At 43.3% G+C, this 20,938-nt stretch overlaps 1 protein-coding gene across 1 annotated transcript in view; it reads left to right on the forward strand.

Annotated features, from left to right (window-relative positions):
- GRHL2 (grainyhead like transcription factor 2) overlaps positions 1–20,938 on the forward strand; it is a 103,871-nt gene that overhangs the window by 42,481 nt on the left and 40,452 nt on the right. The window contains exons 8-9 of the mRNA XM_039527877.1: positions 6,883–6,977; positions 20,442–20,600. Of these exons, the coding sequence (XP_039383811.1) occupies positions 6,883–6,977; positions 20,442–20,600 (254 nt within the window). The remainder of the gene's footprint in view (positions 1–6,882; positions 6,978–20,441; positions 20,601–20,938) is intronic.

Below are 20,938 nucleotides of genomic sequence, written 5' to 3' on the forward strand. Positions count from 1 at the left end.
GCTTTCCCTGAACAAGCAGCGGCCCTACTTTGAGAACCACGGGTACAGACAAGGCCTCAGACTAGGATTGCTTAGAAACCCACCTATTTGCTGGGAGCTACCAAGGTGCTGTTACTGAGTTCCTTCCTACCAACCTGGCCCCAGTGACTCAAGTTGAAAACTGTCCATCCATTGAGGAAGATTAATTAAAAATTCCCTTTCAGCTCCCAGGCCAAATGAATTTGTTTATTTAGTTGTCATAGGAAATACACTAACAGAGCAAATGTAGAGAAAAGTTGTATCATGTCACAAATATTGTTTAAAGCTGTATATTTTGGTACTAGTATATACATGCTGCAGTACCAATGGTCATACCTTTGCACCTTTGATGACATGGGGTGAAATTCCTACTGACTTTAACGGACCAGGATTTCACAATGGTTTAATTGATACATTTTAGGCCCCTTGCCCAAACAAGTAAATCTACAGTGTGTGTTCAGTATACCGGAGTACAGCAAAATGAATGCTGTGCATAAGCAGTGTGTTATATATACTACAATTAATGTCTTTTACATTTGTATAAATTTGAAGAGAAATAGGCCATCACTGACTTCCAGGCACTCCTATCTGTAGTTTTTATTTAGACTGTAAACTTGCATGAAGCCTGGAATAACTAGATTTAATTGATACAATGTTCAATGTCAAACACGAGAACTATTTAACATGGATCTAAACTTTGCCAAAACATTTCTCTGGAATAAGCTCTAGCACTCTAGGCACTTCTGTATGGTATTTCAGCTAAGTGCAATTGAAATAAGCTCTATGGTGGTTACCATTGCCAAATAAAATATTTACAAAACAGATTTTCCTTTAATCAAGAATTAAAATTTTGGACATTGGGCTTCCAAACTGCTGGTGTCACAAGTGATGCTGCTACTTGGGAACAAAATGATTGTCAAGTATAGTTCATATGTGAGCTTTCAAACGCTGTGCTCCGCAAAACAGCTGCACTTTTATTTTTCTTGGGACAATAATAACTCGGTGCTTAGTGTATGCTACAACTAATGAACACGCTTTGATCTTTGTAGTGCTTATTATTTATAATCGGTTTATTATTCCTCATACTTCTGTTTCTGTTGCATCTAGAGTACAATATCAGGGCCTTCTTAAAGATAATTCAATAGCTACCAGCTTCCTCTTGGAGTGGAAGAATTCTCGTTCTCAAGAGTGCTAACATAACAATAAACTGGTTAGTGTTTGTGATCATGTCTCCTGCTAGTGGCTGGTCCAAGAAGCTCCTTTCAAGTCTCTTCTCATTCTAACTGGCTGGGTCATTTCTATATTCCAGCTTGTAAGCACTTTGAAGCAGGGCATTGTCTAGCTATCTTTCCTGAGGCACCTACAACACTTTTAGGCATGGTACAAGTAACGCATATTGTATACACTTCATATTAAAAATATAGGATAATTTATAAAGTATTAAGAAATGCTTAATTTATGTTGTAGTAAATTGCCATAGATTGTTATAACCATCTATAACACCTTGTACTGATGTGCTTATAGCTAATGCTAAGTTTTTGTCACGGATATTTTTAGTAAAAGTCACTGACAGGTCACAGGGAATAATGAAAAATTTATGGAAGCCCGTGACCTGTCCTTGATTTTTACTAAAAATACCCATGACAAAATGGGTAGCCTGGGCAGCTGTGGGAAGAGAAGGTTGGGAACTCCAAGGTCCCCCCGCTGGAGCTGGGAGCTGCCAGGGTTCCTCCTGCCACCCACAGCAGCCGGGAGCTCCGGGGGTTTGTCTTGCTGCCTGCAGTGCATAGGAGCAATGGGGATCCCCCCTGCTGCCGGGTCCCCCCCGCCTCTCGAGGTGGCCATGAACAGTGGGGATTCTTTGCCACCGGGTCTCCCCAGCCGCCCGCAGCAGCGGGGAGTGGCACGGGTCTCCCTTGCCACCTACAGGGGCAGGGAGCAGCGTGAGTCCCCCCTGCCACCCGTGGCGGCCGGGAGCAGTGGAGGAGCCTCCGCAGGTGGCAGGGGACCCTGCAGCTCCCAGCCGGAACTGGCTGAAGTCACAGAGGTCTTTGGAAGTTACGGTGATCTCTGTGACTAAATTGCAGCCTTACTTATAGCCCTCTATGTCACATATTATTCATGCCTGTTACATGCTTATTACCTCTATTAATCATTCACTAATCCTTTATAAACTGTTCATTAATATATCCTTAATATAAAGCATGGCCTACAGAACAACAATGGTGCTCAGAGCTAAAGGAGTAATTCCTTTAGCTCAGATAATAGGGGCTGGTGCTGAAGGTCCCAGCTGTGATACCTGCTAGCTGCGGTGGTGTCCATGTGTCTGTGCCAATATTCCATCACATTACTTCTTTTTTGATACTTCTGTCATCAGCTTCTGTGTTTCTAATTCTAATTGTTTTGCTTCTTTGAATTAGAGATGGGCTTGAACTGCAAACTGCAGATGTGGAGCCAACTTTTACCCAAATTCAGGAGAGTCCAGATCTGGGGGTTTGGCGTGGGCTCATCTCTACTGTGAAGTTTGCAGAAAAGCATCATCTAAGGTTCCATGGCAGGTTTATGTCTCAGGCTCAGTGTTCAGATTGGCTTCAGTATTGAGAGTATGGAGTAAAGCCAGAGCACAGCTGTTGTGTGTTAGCAATAAATCAAATGCTGAAATGATGCAAATTTGTATTGACAACCCCTGGAACTTGCAAGAAGTCAGTTTTCTCACTCCTCAGTTATGCACCTCAAGGCTGGAGAGACCAAACAGAGGCAGAGGGAGTCTGAAGAAAACACTCCGGACACTTTGCAGAACTGAAAACTCCTTTTCCTCCCTTGCTGCTGAAAAGATGAGCCTTCTGAAGGATAACTATAAGCACTGTCTCACCTTCAGCAGTTCATCATACTTGCTGATTTCCTGTGGGAAGGATCCTTAGCTGATATTGGGACTAGCAGTGGGAGGGAGAATCAGTTGATATTTGGATGATGTCTATATTCAGGAGTCCAAATGTTTAGATGACATTCAGACACATACCCAGCCTCAAAATGCAAATGGCTTCTGAGAGACTCAGTATCGTTTCATAGATTCATAGATTCTAGGACTGGAAGGGACCTCGAGAGGTCATCGAGTCCAGTCCCCTGCCCTCATGGCAGGACCAAATACTGTCTAGACCATCCCTGATAGACATTTATCTAACCTACTCTTAAATATCTCCAGAGATGGAGATTCCACAACCTCCCTAGGCAATTTATTCCGGTGTTTAACCACCCTGACAGTTAGGAACTTTTTCCTGATGTCCAACCTAAACTTCCCTTGCTGCAGTTTAAGCCCATTGCTTCTTGTTCTATCCTTAGAGGCTAAGGTGAACAAGTTTCCTCCTTATGACACCCTTTTAGATACCTGAAAACTGCTATCATGTCCCCTCTCAGTCTTCTCTTTTCCAAACTAAACAAACCCAATTCCTTCTCTGCCTTCCACTGTGACTTAGGGCTCTCCCTGAAGAACACTTCTCTTTCTGATGTAAGGTTGTCTTCTTGGGGCAAGGGGGAAGCTGGGTAGCCTGCTCCAGCTCACTCCGGATATATATAGGGGTGGCTAAGTTGGTACACTTGGATTTAATGCTCCAGCTAGGGTGGAAGAATGGTCCAATGGTTAAGGTGTTAGGTACGGTCTTTCGAGCCCTTTGTTCAATTCCCTACTACAGACTTGTGACCCTGGCCAAATCATTTAACTCTCTGTGCCTTACCTGTAAAATGGGGCTAAGAGCACTTTCCTAATGCGCAGAGTATTGGGAGGACAAGTATGCTAAAGATTGTGAGATATTTAGATTCTACAGCAATGGGAGCCCAGTATAACTACCTTAGAGTTCTGTCTCCCCATCCAGAGTCCCTAAGCATATACTTAACTCTAAGTATAAGTTAAGTCTCAATTACTTTAATGGGACAAGCACATGCTTAAACTTAAGCAGTTGCTTAAGTACTGTTCTATATAAGAAAGGATTTAAGGGCTTAAGCTCTTAATTAGCAGGGAGCAAAGGAGCTTTGCAAAATCAAGGCTAAATGTAGGTATGGATTTTTGTGGAAAAGAAGGTAGGCACTTCCACCTCACCTCTTTTCTTCCGTCGGAGGACTGGGAAATATTTCTGACCTTTTAACACTTACATGCTCAGATATCCCACAGTGCACTGACTTTCTCTTCGAAAACAATGGAGCATAGAAGTGGATTACATTACAACAAGCTGTAATCACTTGGGCAGTATTGATATCATAATATGACCAACAGTGGTACAGTTTTACCTATATTTTACCTAATATTGGTATCATTTGGATGCTTAAAACAAAAACAGTTACCCATAGCATATTATCCATGCAAGCTTGTACCCAACTTATGAATTTATAGTGTTTTAATAGACTGCAAATTTCAATATTGGTTCCGTATAGAATTTTCCAAACAAAATGGAAATAATTCTTGCAGAGCCATTTTCTTGCGTATCAAAGAACCCCAATTTTCTCTTTCTGTTAAAGCAATAGCAGCTTGAGAGGAGAAAGTATAATGATGGCAACTTTCCAATATCCATGGAAATGGTTTCTAAATGACGGTTTATCATTAGTTAACATTTATACAGAGGTAGCACCTAAAGGCCTCAACCAGATTGTTGCTTAAAACAGCTACAGTAAGTCATTTTCACAACCAGGAATGCTGATTTATTTGCTCTGGCTTCTTTAGTTATCTTTGAGCTGGAGGGAATGATGTGCAGCTCTGCTGTTAAATGGCATATCACACATTTCCTGAGATTTGTGTATGGCAATTAAGGAAATGGGAGGGAGGGGGGTGTTTTGGGGGAAGAGAGATGCTGGTGGGATGGTGGATACTTATTATCTTTTACATGAAGAAAACATATGTCTTTACAAGACATCTTGTTCACCCCTTTCCAAGATACACCTACACAGCATGCTCATGTGCAGCAATCATTTGCACAAGGCATTTTTGGGTGAATCATAAATCGAAGGGGTGGGTGGGAAGGTGGGTGCATGTGCATATTAATCTACATATGTATATCTCCTCATTCTTCTTGCTTACAGGAAAGCCAATGTGTTCATTTAGAAAGATGACCTGTGGTCACAGTGCGGATAAAAAAGCCCAGAGACCGTCTCTATATGCATTCACTGTGTCCAATTGCTTGACCTCCTTGATAGTTTCATGCCATGCCTGTGGTCTGAACGTTCTGAATTCTTTGATCCAAACTGTTTCAAGCATTCCAGGCGTGTTGTTTCACTAGTCCAGACAGCATCCCTGTGCTTCAAAGCAGAGAATTTTATATGAATTATACTTCTCTCCCTTATCACACCCACAACACTGGCACTTTTGCTATGTACGTGAACTTGAAATTATTGTTGCTTCTTAATTATTTTTTGAAAACCTAGATAATGTTCATTTTTCTTAAAGGAATAACAAGGTTGAGAAAAAGAATAGCAAATTCATATAGGGCCATCACTTACAAAATGTAAAACATTCTCTTTATACAACTGAGTACAAAGCTATGAATCAACATACTTTTGAAGTGCAGATGCAGGTACAAGTGAAGATAAAGGTTATTACATTGAGTAATCTCAGCCCTCTGGCAAAGGAGAAAAATGGGTTAGAAATTCAGGTCTCACTTACATTGGGTTTTTCCCTTTCAATACTCTCTGGATGACTAGAGTATTGATAGGGTTATGACATCATAGGTCCAGAGGAAGCAAAAACCAATTAATTGAAGGGGGATATGTTTGGTTTCTTTTGTTTTTGTTTATTCTTAAACACTCATGGGTTTGTTTGTTTGTTTGTTTGAATGCCAATTAAATTTTTGGAAGAAAATATCCCTTTGTTAAAAATCCAATGCCCTGAACCTTCAGTTATCAGAAAGCAGAGAGTTTGTAACCACTGCACTGAGGACACCACTGGACACATTCCTGATCTATCTAACATAAAAACAAGCAGGATTTTTTGTTTGGCAGTTGGTGGTGAATGATTTGTATATTTATTTAAATTGCAAAAGAAACAAAACTTTCTGGTCAAATTGGAAAGAAGCTATTTATAATATCTATATGCCTTTTCTCTGATGATCACCTGAGCTTGCTTGTTTGTTAAAGTGATCATGTCTTTAAATATATTCAGACACTATGAGAAACTTAGTGCCAGGAAAGCTTGTTTGATAAGAAGAATTCTCTTCCTTCCCAGATAGTCAGAGTATTCTATACCACTGGAGTTGAGATGTGAGTTTTCTAGAGACATGACTTTTCCTGCACTTTGAAAGAAAAGTTCCTTTGCAAAGTCCGCAGTGCAGGAGGGTGCAGAAAGGAGCGAATGCTACTCTTCCCACCCCCTGCCCCCCAAAAAAATTGCTGGCAGATCAATGCCAGAATAATACTTGCATAGCATGTTGCAAGCCTTCCTCAAACTTTGTTGCAAGGCTCATTGGTCTCCTCGGCTCCATGTGTTTCCATAAAGGATTAAATGTTCCTTTTAATGTTCCCATTTTAACTTCCCAGTTTCAGCCTTTCCTTCCTACTGCCAAATTAACAAGCACACAAACTCATTCTCAATACAGAAATGCTGGTTCCACGTTAACAATAAAACCTCCAGTAAAAATACAGCTAGCACAGTGTAAGAAAGAGTACGGCTCCAGGAAAATTTATTACTCTGAACAGCTGAAAGCTTACATCTTTGTAAATCAGATTTTTAATAATGAAACATGAGCAGCACCATAGCTTTTCCTGACCCCCTAGACATACCTACATGAAAAGGCAAAGGACAACCTTGCAGAAGAATCTGTGGACTATGAAGATAAATGATAGAACCCTGTTCTTAAAGTCATTTTTATTGGTTGCATCTTACAGCTGACTACAAGGAGAGCTTTAACACCATTGGGAATATTGAAGAAATTGCATACAATGCTGTGTCCTTTACTTGGGACGTCAATGACGAAGCCAAGGTGAGTTGCAGCACAGACTGAATGTATTGTTATTATGCTATTTATAAATATCACCTTCCATCCCATTCACCATTAACAAGCCTACGAAAGACAGAAGTGAGCAAGTTACACATCCTCAAAGCCAGCACAGTAAAAGCTTGGTCACTCACTGACTTATGGTGTGGTGGTGGAATCTGTACAAGGCCAGATGATGTGTGAGAGTAGGAGCCCATCAGGAGGAGACTCCTGGAGGAATGTTTCAAACATAGACAGGTCCCTGTCTACTAAAGTGAGGTTCAGTGCAAAAAAAAATTATTGTAAAAATGGCATAGTGTGGGTCCATATTTATTGACTTTCAATAATTTCCATATAAAATATGCTCAGTTTTACACATAATAAGAGCGTGGTTTTTTCTAACTGCCAGATCTGCCAACCCAAACTGGGATCTGAGACTCGAGCTGAGGTCTTCCCTTTTCATGCCTCATCACCAGTAAGAAAGATTCTGCAAGCCAAATTATGCTCTCCATGATCTGCATGCCATTGTTTTCAGTGGGGTTGTAGATGGACATGAGTCTAGTATACCTCTTCTGCCTCATAAGTGGTGTCATCATAAGGCTTAATTAATCTTTGTTAAGCTCTTTACATTTCTGTGGAATCCATCATCCAAGACTGTCAAAGTATTTTCCTTATAATTCAGACACTTTTAGGAACTTGGTACAGTACTATAGCTTAAGGCAGGGGTTGGCAACCTTTCAGAAGTGGTGTGCCGAGTCTTCATTTATTCACTGTAATTTAAAGTTTTGCGTGCCAGTAATACATTGTAACATTTTTTAGACGGTCTCTCTCTCTATAAGTCTATATATTATATAACTAAACTATTGTCGTATGTAAACAAGGTTTTCAAAATGTTTAAGAAGCCAATTTAAAATGAAATTAAAATGCTGATCTTAGGCTGCCAGCCCACTCAGCCTGCTGCTGGCCTGGGGTTCCATTCACCTAGGTCGACAGTGGGCTGAGCAGGGCTTGCGGCCGGGACCTCGGCTGGCAAGAGGCCGGCAGCCAAAACTCCAGACCGGCACTGGGCTGAGTGGGACCGGCGGCCGGGACCCCAGACCAGCAGTGGGCTGAGTGGCTCAGCCCACTGCTGATCAGCCCGCTGCCGGTCTGGGGCTCCGTCCGCCGGCTCCTGCCAGCTGGGGTCCCAGCTGCTGGCCCCGCTCAGCCCGCTGCCAGTTTGGGGTCCCGGCCCCACCCACATAGAGTGGGTACCTACCTTCTCCCTGGTTTTAGCCCATTCTCTTCCTTTCTTTCTGCACTGAGCTGAGGGTGGAGTGGACTGAGCACAGGGCTGGGGGTGAAGGAGCAGGTTGGGGTATAGGGTCTGGCCAGGAGCTAGAATGAGGGAGGGGGCTCAGGGTTGGGGCAGGAGGTTTGGGTGTGGAGCACTTACCTGGGCAGCTCCCATTTGGTGTGAGGGGTGCAGGTGGGAATGTGGAAGTGTGTGTGTGTAGGAGCTTCTGTTTGGTGCTCAGGGTGGGGGTGGCGATGTGGGGGGTTGCAAGAATCAGGGCATCGGGTGTGGGGGAGCGGGGTATGTGGGGGTGGGTGCCGGAGTCAGGGCTGGGGTCAGGGGGGGTTCAGGGGTCAGGGCAGGGGGATGGGTGTGTGTGAGAGGGGTGCAGGGGTAAGGACAGGGGCCTGGGAGGTGTGGGGGGTGCAGGGCAGAGGGCTGGGGGCATGTGGGGGGTTCAGGGGGCTGGGGGTGTGGGCTGGAGTCATGGGGATGCTCCCAGCCCCCTGCCCTGAGCGGCTCATGGCAGGGGGCTGGAGGGGATATGCCCTGATTCCACCCTCCTTCCCCAAAGCCCCATCCCCGCCTCTTCTCTGAAGCAACAAGCAAGCTGCAGCTGTGGTTCCAGCTCCACTTCTCCCCCTCCCTCTCCAGGGCCATCAGCTGTTCGGTGGCAGGGAGGGAGAGGAGGAGGGACAGGAACCCAGCACACTGGGGGAAGAGGCAGGGCAGGAGCTTGGCTGCTGAGGGAGGCTGCCCTGCAGCAGCAGCTGGCAGGACCAAGCTGCCCCTTGCCCCCGCAGGAGAGAGCGGTGGGCGGGGGGTGGAGAAGAGCAGGCTGGGCCGGGTAGGATTTTTAATGGCACGCTGCTTCCTGCCGGGGTCCCAGCCGCTGGCCCCACCCAGCTCGCTGCTGGCCTGGGTTCGGCAGTGGGCTGAGCAGAGCCAGCAGCCTGGACCCCGGCAGGCAGCAGCGTGCCATTAAAAATCGGCTCGCTTGCAGTCTTTGGCACGCGTGCCATATAGGGTGACCAGATGTCCCGATTATATAGGGACAGTCCCGATTTTTGGGTCTTTTTCTTATATAGGCTCCTATTACTCCCCACCCCCTGTCCCGATTTTTCATACTTGCTGTCTGGTCACCCTAGTGCCATAGGTTGCTGACCCTTGGTTTAAGGGAAAGGATGAATGGGTGTCACAGGGGCTCTTCCCTGTAGTATACCCCTTGTGGTCTCTCATGGCTCTGCAGGTGCATTGCATTCAAAGCTCACTTGGGTTTTTCAATCAATTACCAAGACTATGATTCAAAACGTGTACCCCCTTGGTGGGGTCTGATTGGTTAAGTCTTTCTACAAAGTGTAACTCAGTTCATTAGGTGCCCCAGTTCACACCCCACTTTGGGTCCACATGAGAGTTCTGATGAGGAGGCCTGATCCTGAAGCTTCAGGAGTCTCCTTCCTGAAGCGTGGGCTGTATTTCAAATGGTCACTGTTTCTTTGGCCAGGAGTCCCCAGCTCTCTTCCCTGGAGCTGGGTTGTAACTTAGGCCGGCTGTAGGGTCTTAGCCAGCTTCTCCTTCAGCTGGCTCCTTTTCCCTAATTAGACCTCAAGCTCAGAGGGTTCAGCAGGCAGCCTTCTCCTGCTGATGTCTGCCCTGCTATGAGGGAGGAGGCAGGCAGCATTATGCCAGTTCCCTTCTCCCAACTCATCCCCAATTGGTTGGGTGAGAGGAGAGCTTTGCCCAGCCCACTCTGCAAGGTTCCTGGTCCTTACAGAAACAGTAACGGATTTTTCTCCCAAACACTGCTCATTCTTGGGACTGCTTCTTTTCCACCAGTACCTCTTATTTCCTGTCTTTGCATACATCAAAACCTCCCAAAATCTTAGAGGATCATGCCATAAGATGCGAGGCTCTGGACTCCTAGGCCTCACTACCCTGTCATATACTGATACAACAGGCAATCATATGGTCATGTAAAACTGAGGAAAATAGCTTTAGAACCAGTGAAGGTGACCCAGCATGAGTGCAGGAATCTGACCATTCATCAGGAATAACTATGAATGAATGTGAGAAGGGCAAGTGATATATTTTTCCTGAGTTTGCTGTTTCAACGGAGGTGGATTTTGCTATTGAGAACAAAAGCTACTGCTACAGCTGGTGAACATTTTTCATTTACAACTTTTCTGTGGGGGGATGTGGGGAGGAGGCAGGAAGGGAAACAAAAAATGGGCTTTTTTCTTGAACTGATCAGAAATGAATTTTTCCTAAACTTTGTTCTTGTAGGAATATTCTAATACTTTTTGGTTTTATTCTGTTTCAAAACTGAAAAACATTCAAAATTGTAGATTTTTGTGCAAAATGAAAAATCTGGTTCCTGCACAGCTCTCTTAGATGGGAGCATTCTGGCCTGCAGGAATAGATGTAAATTCTGGCTAACATAATTTATTCATGGAGATACAGTTAATCAGAGATTGAACTGAGTGCGTATTCATGTAGAGATTATATGGCTACCCAAATCAGTGTGAGTTTATCTAAACTTTCACCTATTAATGCTTAGCTGGATTTCAACTGGCAATTTCTGGGCTTTTCCAATTTTGTGTTGGCATGCAGGTCATTACATTAAGCTGTGCAGATGCAATGATATGTGTGAGAAATGAAAAGCTGTAGGTAATGCTAAAAACGAGCTTGTATTCTCTAAGCTTTTATCAGCAAGCAAACTGTGCAGTGTAAAAAAGCTTTTTAGAGATCTAGAAATAATAATAAATATTGAACACTATCAGTGCTCAATAGATTATGGGCCCAGCTTCATTTAAATACAAACCGCATTGTACTAATGTAGCACAAAGGGGCTGACAAACCCAGAAGGACAGCTACACTCCACTCACAGCCTAGGTCACCACTGCATCCTTCCATAGTAACATTCTACTCGTAGCAGACTGCAGCCACAACTGAGCAGCAGCCTTAGCTCTCGTTCTCCCAGCTGGTTGTGGATTGAACTGGGAACACTGAGATTATTTTAAGAGAGAGTTTTATATTTAATCCATTGTAGAAGAAAATATACAGTCAACACATCTTTAAAACAAAGGTGCTGAAAAGCTCCCAAGTTCCTTCAGACCCAGGCCTTGTTAAATGATATATTTGTACTTGGCCTAGTTGCCATGAAAAATTCCTGTAGGACTTCCAACTCAATCTGCCCTCACCTCATGCCCAGGAAAAGCAGGTGACCCCAGCAGGATGTCCAAGAAAATTCAAGGTGGGAAATATAAATATACGGAGATATACCTATCTCATAGAACTGGAAGGGACCTTGAAACATCATCAAGTCCAGTCCCCTGCCTTCACTAGCAGGGCCAAGTACTGTCCCTGACAGTCCCCCCATCCCTAAATGGCCCCCTCAAGGATTGGTCTTACAACCCTGGGTTTAGGAGGCCAATGCTCAAACCACTAAGCTATCCCTCCCCAACTGTCAGGAAGGGAGAGCCAGAGCTACACGGACCCCTCATAGAGAGAGCTCTCTCTTGTTGGCACCCTTGTGTATATGGTAGTAGCATGATAACGGTAAGGACACTGGCCAGGGGAAGTTGGTGTCCAAAGTAAGTGGTGGGGCTGGCAATTAGATACCCCCCTGCCCTGCAAAAATATTTGACACCCCATCACATACCCCTCCAAAATCATTTCTGACCCCCCTCTCCCTGCAAATAAAGATTGACTAATCAACTCGGGGCTCTTCCTACAAGGAAAGCTAGCGTCTGCCTCCTTCCCCTCCTGCTCTCTCCATCGTGGAAAGAAGGGAAAAAAGAAAGGCAGCTGACCCGGGTATCATAGGCCGTACTTACAGGATGGGAGACTCTATACTGGGAAGCAGTGGCTCTGAGAAAGATTTAGGGGTTGTGGTGAATAATCAGCTGAACATGATCTCCCAGTATGATGTGGCCAAAAGGACTAACATGATCCTTTGGTGCATAGACAGGGGGATCTCGAGTAAGGGTAGAGAAGTTGTTTTATCTCCATATTTGGCAGTGGTGTGACTGCTGCTGGAACACTGTGTCCAGACCTGGGGCTCACAATTCAAGAAGGATGTTGATAAATTGTAGAGGGTTCAGAGAAGAGCTACAAGAATGATTAAAGGATAGAAAAGATGCCTTGTAGGAGCGCAATCTACTTAGATTAACAAAGAGATTGAGGGGTGACTTGATTACTGTCTGTGAGTACCTACGTGGGGAACAAATATTTGTTAATGGGCTTTTAAGCTGGCAGACAAAGGTATAACATGAGCCAATGGCTTGAAGTTGAAGCTAGACAAATTCAGTCTGGAAATGAAGCATACATTTTTAATAGTAAGAGTAATTAACAATTGGAACAATTTACCAAGGGTTGTGGCAGATTCTCCATCACTGACAACTTTTCAGTCAAGGTATACCCTAGGAATTATTTTGGCGTGTGTTAAACAGGAGGTCAGATAAGATGATCATAACGGTGCCCTCTGCCTTTGGAATCTATGAAATTTATTATTTTATTAAAATTCAATATTTGAAAGCCAATCTCATGATTTCTGGGTGCCTGGCTCCTGATTTTTAGCTACTTGGCATTGGCAATTCTGTAACCAGCCACAACTGATATTGCCAAACCATCCCCAGCCAGCACCCCAGGGGTTTATAGAGTGGTAAGGGCTCTGCCATTCCATGTGAGGTAGGAGCAGAATGGCTGAGGGAGCTTTCTCCCATTATGCCACTCCAGTCACTCCCTCTCCATAACGTTAAGACGGCAACTCTCACTTAAATCACTGGGAATTTAAAATAATAGGAGCCAGTGAGTCTTTTTAGGACCAAACAGTGCTGCCATGCTCTATGCATGAAGTCTAGGAAACCTGTTTCCTGCAGGAGTTGCTCGTTGAAATGCATGGTAGCCTGTGCTTATTCATTGACATGATCATCAAATATTTGACTCAAAGTGGACTTGAAATCTATGTGTTTTTACAAGAATGAGATGGTTAGTGATAAATGTGGGGGATGCAGATAGCAGGTTATATGATAACATGATAGGTACAACTTGCTGCGAGTTACCACCGTACACTAAAACGTATTGGCCAGCGCACACACACTATGAGCTAGGGGTGTGATTCCCTTGCTTGTGTACACATGCTCGCTCTAGCTCTCAGCGAGCTAGCGTGAGTATAAACAGCAGTTCAGCTGCAGTACCGCTGGTAGCAGAAGTGCAGGCACAGCTGAGCCATGCCAAGTACAAAGCACCCTGAAACCCGTGGGTATGTACTCAGCCAGGCTCAGACATGCCCTATCTCTAGAGTTAGATCTTTCCTTTCTCCATAATTGCCTGCTCCACCTGGTGGGCAGCTGATTTAGGGACAGATCCTCCCTCGAATATTCCAGCTGAGTGGAACAATTTGAGGAGAAAGATACTACTCAGCCTGAGTAAGGGCGTCAAGATCTGCCATCAGCAAAGGAAGGCTGTCCAATGTCTGATGTAAAAGGAACAAACACACACACAAAGAATTCAGACAGAGACCTCTTTTATCTCCTTGGTTATAAGAGAATTACCACTTCAATAAAGTCAGCTCATCTTGCTGTAATCCTTGATTTTCCCACTGTTCCTTAGTGTAGGTTGGAAGAGGGAGAGGAATCATTCTCCATGAACCCGATACATAGCACACTGAATTCAGTGGGCGTCTGTCCACCAACTTTAGCGGGCTTTGGATCCGGATCCATGGCAGAAGAATCATTTTCTTTTGCCAATCTTCAGGACTCGATCCTACTGCCACTGAAGTAAACAGCAACAGTCTTACTCAGTTGAGTGAGAGCAGGAGTAGGTCCTCAGTCAGCACACACTTCCTCCTCCTTTTCGATGGGGACTTTTCTTACCTATTTAGGCTAAATCCATGGGATTTATTGGCTATATCTGGGGCCCAGGGGAGTCAGAAGAAGAGATTTCCAGTCATGTTAAGCCTCATCTCCAGCTTCCTCAGAAGAAAGACACTGTAGGTATTAAGGGAGTGTCACTAGAATGGGAAAAAAGGATTTTATCCGGCAAGTAACCCATCTCACTTTCATTCCCCCACTTGCTCTTTATGCACAGAATATCTATATTTAAAAGCAAGGTGATGAGCTAGTTTCTCACCTAGATTAACATGAAGACAGCCTTTAATGTTGGTAAAGGAAGATGGAGTGGCTGTGTGACTATAAAAAGCTAATATTTCTGCAGTGTCTGTCCTGCTGTATTATATAGATGTGCTGAAGTCACAGCTTGGTTGGACAAAGATCTAGTGGAACTTTGGTGACAACATAACTCTTTTTTTTCCTGGTAACAGTTACATTTTCAGTTTGACTCATGATAAAATTTGAACTTTCGGGGAAAGTAATTAAAAACCAGACCAGAGACCACACTAGCTTCATGGAAACATTTTTTCCTAAGCTGCACAAACTCTTAAGATGTAGCTGAAAATAAATTGGTGCCGTGAGCATGATTAATAGAAAGCAAATTTAAACAGTTACGACTGAGCTACATCTGAGCTTTCTCCATGATGAAAAAAACCTGCACACAGGCAATTTACTTCCAGTGATTATTTTATATGAAAGTCGAGGCACCAATTCAGTGCACAGTTCATGAAGAAAAATATCACTTTAATGCAGATGCAAAGCAGCATGTAGATTGGGTTGAGGTAGTAGCACTGTGGTGACCTATGTATACTCAATATAGATAATGTGTTTTGTTTTGTTTATGTGAGCAGTGTAGGATTTGTGATGGCCTTACCTATTCATATCCTTGCTAAAGCTACATCAAATTCCATTTCACTGGGGAAGAAATTCATTATTAATGGTTAATTATTGTTATTTTTTGTTTGTATTCCTGTAGCACCTAGGAGCCCCAAGCTTGGACCAGGACCCCATTGTGCTAGGGGCTGCACAAACACAGAACAAAAAGAAGTCCCTTCCCCAAAGATTAGTCTTTTTCAAACTTTTTTTTTAATTTAAAGCTGGAAGGAATAGACATTTTGTATTTGAGGACTGGTACCAGAACTTCTGTAGTTTAGGCTTGGAGCCAGGTTTGATAAATCATCCCTCTGTATATGTATAAAGAGAATAATAAAACAGCTTGTGCTAGCAAGCAAGGTTGAAATTTCATTGTCTACAAATGGTTCAGTAAATATGCAGCTGGGATTAAGGGCAAATGGCATTTTTATGTAGTTGCTGGGGTGTGGTGTGGGTTAAGGAAGCTTCAAAAGAGAAATGTAAACATTCTCCAGAGACATTGGTCTTGAACTAAATCAAAGGCCTTACCTTTGTATAGGATTTATAAGGTAATACACGGCAAGAGAAACTATAAAACTGCACTTGTGGTATATAAAAGGGATGATGGGATTGATTTTTTTTTCAGTGAACAGACATGTAGTTTAACTCTTTGGTGTCACAGTATGGAATGTGGTGTTTCAAAAGCTGAAGACTGATCAGTCCTCTAAAGAACAGCGCTCTGGGTATAGACTCCATATATTGGCAGCGACATATAGGGAAATGGTTGCACAGTTTTTAATTTTTTGTTGTGAAAAATTGCTACCAGTTCTTTTTAAGATGATGAAAACAAGAAATGCAAACAATAATAAAAGGTTGATATGTTACAGATTTAATGACTAAAGACCTTTACAATGTATAAAACAGGAGATTGAGGTAGGAGTCATGTTGGCTGGATTAAATGATAAAGGGGAAATTATTCCCTGAGCTTTGCATTCTCTCCTGGCAGGTAGCTGTTTCTTTTTTGTCTTGTACAGCACTGATTACCCTGCCATTGTTATCAAACGATAAGTAATCCTCATAATTGCTGCACAAGAGAGGGACTCCTCCCTGAAAAGAGGTAGAGATTTTGGCTATAGGTTCCCCATATGAAACAATCTAGGCTGGCCTCAGTTTCTAATTTGTTTTAGGCCAGTTCTGTCAGCTTCTCATGCATCAAACGTTTCTCTAGTTTAATTTTTCCTTGTCAAAGTGCACTTGATCCCCCAGTAGCTCAGGTGAGCAGATGGATGAGATACCATCATGTTGCTCAAACGTGTTCCTCACACCCAGCGGAACCCTAGCTAAAGTTCTCCCTGTACCAAAGATACAACCAAGGCTCTTTCCTGGTTGCAGAACATAGTTAAGGTCCAGTCTACACTACATATTGAGTTGTATTTGCAAATGAATTGGGGGAAAAGTGTCTGTAATCAGAATCCCAAATACGGTTGTATATGTAATATTAGACAGGACCTTAGGAAAAACAGCAGTACTGCTATTACAGCTTTTTCCAAGTCTATGTTGTCCAACCATATGACTCTACCATGGAGGAGGCCAGGGCAAGAAGGCTCTGGGACCAAAGAGTATCTTTGAATGTGACACTCTTGTTTCTCCTGACTCCCGACTGTCAGTGTGTTAGGAAGAATGGGCCTGGGAACCTGGTATGAGCTAATCTTTTGCACCCTTTTATGGCTAGTGACGTGTGTTCTTCTACCTCAGAAGAGGCTGTTTGCACTCTCAGCCTCAGACAAGAGTAAGGTTTACATGGGTGTTATACAGGGAAATGTGGACTCCACTTGAAGGGGCAACTGAAATGACTGTTGGTCAGAATAGCCCACATTCCTCAGTCATTGCCTCAGGGAGTGGGGAAATGAACATTGGGTCAATATTAGGAAGGGGAAGGAGAATCTTCACTAGGTTAGGTGGGTTCCTTTCACTGCAGAGATATGCTACAATAACTATTATGGCCAGTGCTAAATTCTTCTAGAGGGGAAAGGAGAGTAACAATGTAGGATGTCAGAGGAGGCTATAAGGGAGAAGGATGGTACTGTTGAGGATTACAGACAGGGTGGTCAAACAGAAGAGGTTCAGCAGATTCTTTTTCCATGTTGTTGCTTTTCCTCTCATACCAAATTCCAAACTTGTCTTCCTCTGTTCTGAGGAACAGCATATATGGGATGGTGTGTAATGCACTTTAAGAAGGGATCAGAGCTAGAAGCTGAATTCATAGTTAACAATAGGACAAGTGGAAAGACTGGAGTATGGTTCAGCGTTTATGATTTCATAGAACATACATAACAGAAAAGGCATCTGCTATAGAATAATTTGTTTGCCAAGAGCAATTCTACTGTCTGGAGCAAAATAGTCCATGTTTCAATTTCTAGTCCTGCTACATGTGGTAGTTCGATTTCTCGTTGTGCTCTCTGCTGCCTGCCTATCTACCGATCTATTCCTAGAGCATCAGTCACCATGGCATCTAAGTGCCATCCTGTCTGGGGCCGATCACTGGAGTCAAAAACTCTGTAAAAATTTAAAATGCGCTGAGAAATAATTTAAGGACCCCACTCAGCACTCAATTAATTAATAACTGGTCAGACAAGTCTTCCAGAGGCAAACTCCAACGGAGAACCTTGTCATCTTTAGTAATGCAAAATAAGAAAATAAAATAAACTAAAAGAAAAAGGTGTATAGTCTTCCCACCCTACCACGTTGTAAATTGCTTTTCCAGATCAAAAGCCTGCTTTAAAGGGAAGCTAATAGAAAAGTGTTCTGAGACACAAAACTCTTCTGAAAATCAATGATCTGTGTTAATTCTAATCCACCTATTTATCCACATGGTTCAAATGAGACATTAAGCACAGTATGCCAGTCCTCACCGTCATATGTGTGCCATGAATGTACAACCATTGACCACTGGAGTGATGAAATATCACTATGAAAGATTAGGATATTGAATTTTATTGCGTCTGTTATTTTCATTAAATTATATCTGTCTCTGTAGCAGGGACCTTTGTAATGTTTCAGAAAAAAGAAAGACTGTTGCAGCCGTTAGCCTATCTTCTCTGGTATCTCTTACTATTTCTCCTACCTCCAGAAATGTAGGCCAGAGAGAATACACAGTGCCTGGAACTGGATAAGATGGGGCAGTGCTTTACGTCTTATATGAGCACATGGTGTGCTTCAGAGCGCCTCAGCAACCTGTTGAGCAAACATGAAGTGCAAATGTGGCGTGGGTTTCCCCTCACATTTTTGATGTTGCGTTCAGTTCTTTCTGGTGCAAAAATATAGACTAAAATATAGCAGGACCGGATTCTAACCTATTAAGGCCCTTCACCATGCTCTAGCAATGTAAAGTGGTGTTTACGTTCTCTTTAAGGCACTGCCAGAACAGTGTAACAGAGACTTAAGGTAAATGAGCGTAAGGCCCCCTGTGTTTCCCCTAACCTAGGGAACTGGACAGGCTGGGCTCTAAACTGAAGCAGAATAACACTATCAGTTTCAAAATCAGTTTCAGCTAGAGCCCTTCCCTGATGCCTTCCCCTCATTTCAGTTAAAGTTCAACTACTTGATTTGTAAATGCAGCAGTGTGATACAATCAAGTGCAGAAATGCTGCTGTGCCATTAGCTCAGTCAGGCAAACAAGCTGTGCCAGCTCCATCATAAACTACCTTGCGGTAATATTAACTGCTGCAGTTAGAGTAGAGTAAAGTGCCCCTCCCCCCAAAGCGACACCAGCACTGCTCTTTTCTCTGGATGCAAGCTAGCACAGAGATATGAGGGGCTGGACTTTATGGAAATGTTCCCTGCTAAACAAAATTATTTCCTTTTGTGGGTGGGGAGAGGCCTCTGCAATTCCGTGATGTCTCTAATTCTTATACCACCCTGTGGACTCCCACCGCCTACAAGTCTCTCCTCTGCACCCTCAAAGTCCCACAGAAAGCAACAGCTTGTGTCCTTGCAGATGAGCAGGACTTTGGGCTCTCTACGGAGACCATCAAAGCTCTTCCTCTAGGAGTCAGTACATTTTACTCCAGAAGGTTTCATTGCCATAACTTAGGCAATTTGTATTGGCAGTTTTCCTTTGTATCCTCTTAGTATAAAGGGCTTAGTTTTCATCTATGGGAAAGAGATAAATCTAATCAAGTGAAAACATAATCAGCACAAACGAATATATGATGCACAGGTACTTCAATGGGAAATAACTAAATGCAACTGGATTGTTAGTATCACATTTTCATCTTTAAAATCCCATGTGGGGTATTCTGGATTGGGAAAAATCAGTATTTCAGAGCAAAACTAATAATTTATTATTTGTATTGTGATATCACTTAGGAATGCCAGTCATGGACCAGGACTGCACTGTGCCAGTTGCTGTCCAAAAACAGAACAAAAAAATGGTCCCTCCCCAAAGATCTCACAATCTAAGCATAAGGCAAGAGATAGCAGATGGATACAGGCAGGCAGACCAGGGGAATACAAGGACACAATAAGACTATATTTGTCAGCACACCAGCTGCCTAACTGTTCTCAAGTTTTATGTAAACTTCATGGCAAAGAAGAGTGCTAAGAAAGGATCTGAACAAGGAGAATGAGGCAGCTTCACAGATATTTATGAGGAGTTTGTCCCAAGTGTTTGGGGCAGCAAGGTTTAAAAAAAAAATTAACAATGTGTGGGGATCGGCCATGAAAGTGAAGACAAGTAGCTTATGTTTGGTGGAGCCAGGAGAGCCAGTGGAGGGGTGCAAAGAGAGGGGTGACTTGGTCAAAGCTATGGGCTAGCAAAATGATCTTTGCAGCAGCATTCTGAATGGATATGAGCAAAGCAAGATGGACTTGTCCAGAAGAAAAGGACTTTGCTGTAATTGAGAAACAAGGTGATGAGATCCTAGACAAGAGTTTTAGGTGTGTGGAGGGATAGGAAAGGCCATATATTAGAGAAGTTATGCAGAAAGAATCAGCAAGATTTCGACGTAGCCTGGGTTTGAGAGAAGATGACAGACAGGTTATGGGCCTAAGTGAAAGGGAGTACGTTGGTCATGTCGACACAATAGAGAGGGGAGAGGCTTGGGGAAAACAGTGAGGGCTCTGTTTTGGCCATGTTGCGCATGAATTAATGGCTGGACATACACAAGGAGAGGTCAGAGAGACGGGCCAAGATTTTAGTTCAGACTGAAAGAGACAGATTCAGAGCAGAGAGATAGATTGGCAGCACTGAGATAGTAGTTGACTTTAATAACAGTGTCTTTTTTGGATATATGGTTTGTGTTGGTTTGGTTTTTAAATGAGATGATCCTTGCTTTAATCTTTGCCAGACATTTCCATAGGTCCCAAGTATCCTACATTTAGTAGCAATTTCAGAATAACAGTTTGCACAGCATTTTAAGGTAACTTCTGATCTCCATCTCTCTGCTTCAGATTTTCATCACGGTGAATTGCCTGAGCACGGATTTCTCCTCACAAAAAGGAGTGAAGGGGCTTCCTTTGATGATTCAGATAGACACATACAGCTACAATAATCGCAGCAATAAACCCATCCACCGGGCCTACTGCCAGATCAAGGTCTTCTGTGACAAAGTGAGTGAAGATAACATTGTGAAAGATGGAGGGAGCCCGTATCCAAGGTCTCCTTTTTCTCTCTGAGGTGCTTGCTATCACCAATATTTGGAGTGGCTTCTCCCCTCTCTTCGTATGGGTTGGGGCCTGGGTTCTTTTATTTTTTCTTGGTGCATGGAGCCTCCACACAAAGTGACTCCTCCCTGTGCCCTATACACAGGGGTGCAGTCCCTTGAAAAATCAATGATAACCCTACAAGCTGGAAAGGAGTGTAAGTCCCAGGACACAGGGAACAATAAGTTAAATAATACCAGCGCAGAAAAACCCCTTCAAAAAGAACAGTGTAACAAAGGGAGGGG

The sequence above is a fragment of the Mauremys reevesii genome, linkage group 2 (genome assembly GCF_016161935.1).
Source record: "Mauremys reevesii isolate NIE-2019 linkage group 2, ASM1616193v1, whole genome shotgun sequence".
In the NCBI taxonomy this organism is placed as follows: Eukaryota; Metazoa; Chordata; order Testudines; family Geoemydidae; genus Mauremys; species Mauremys reevesii.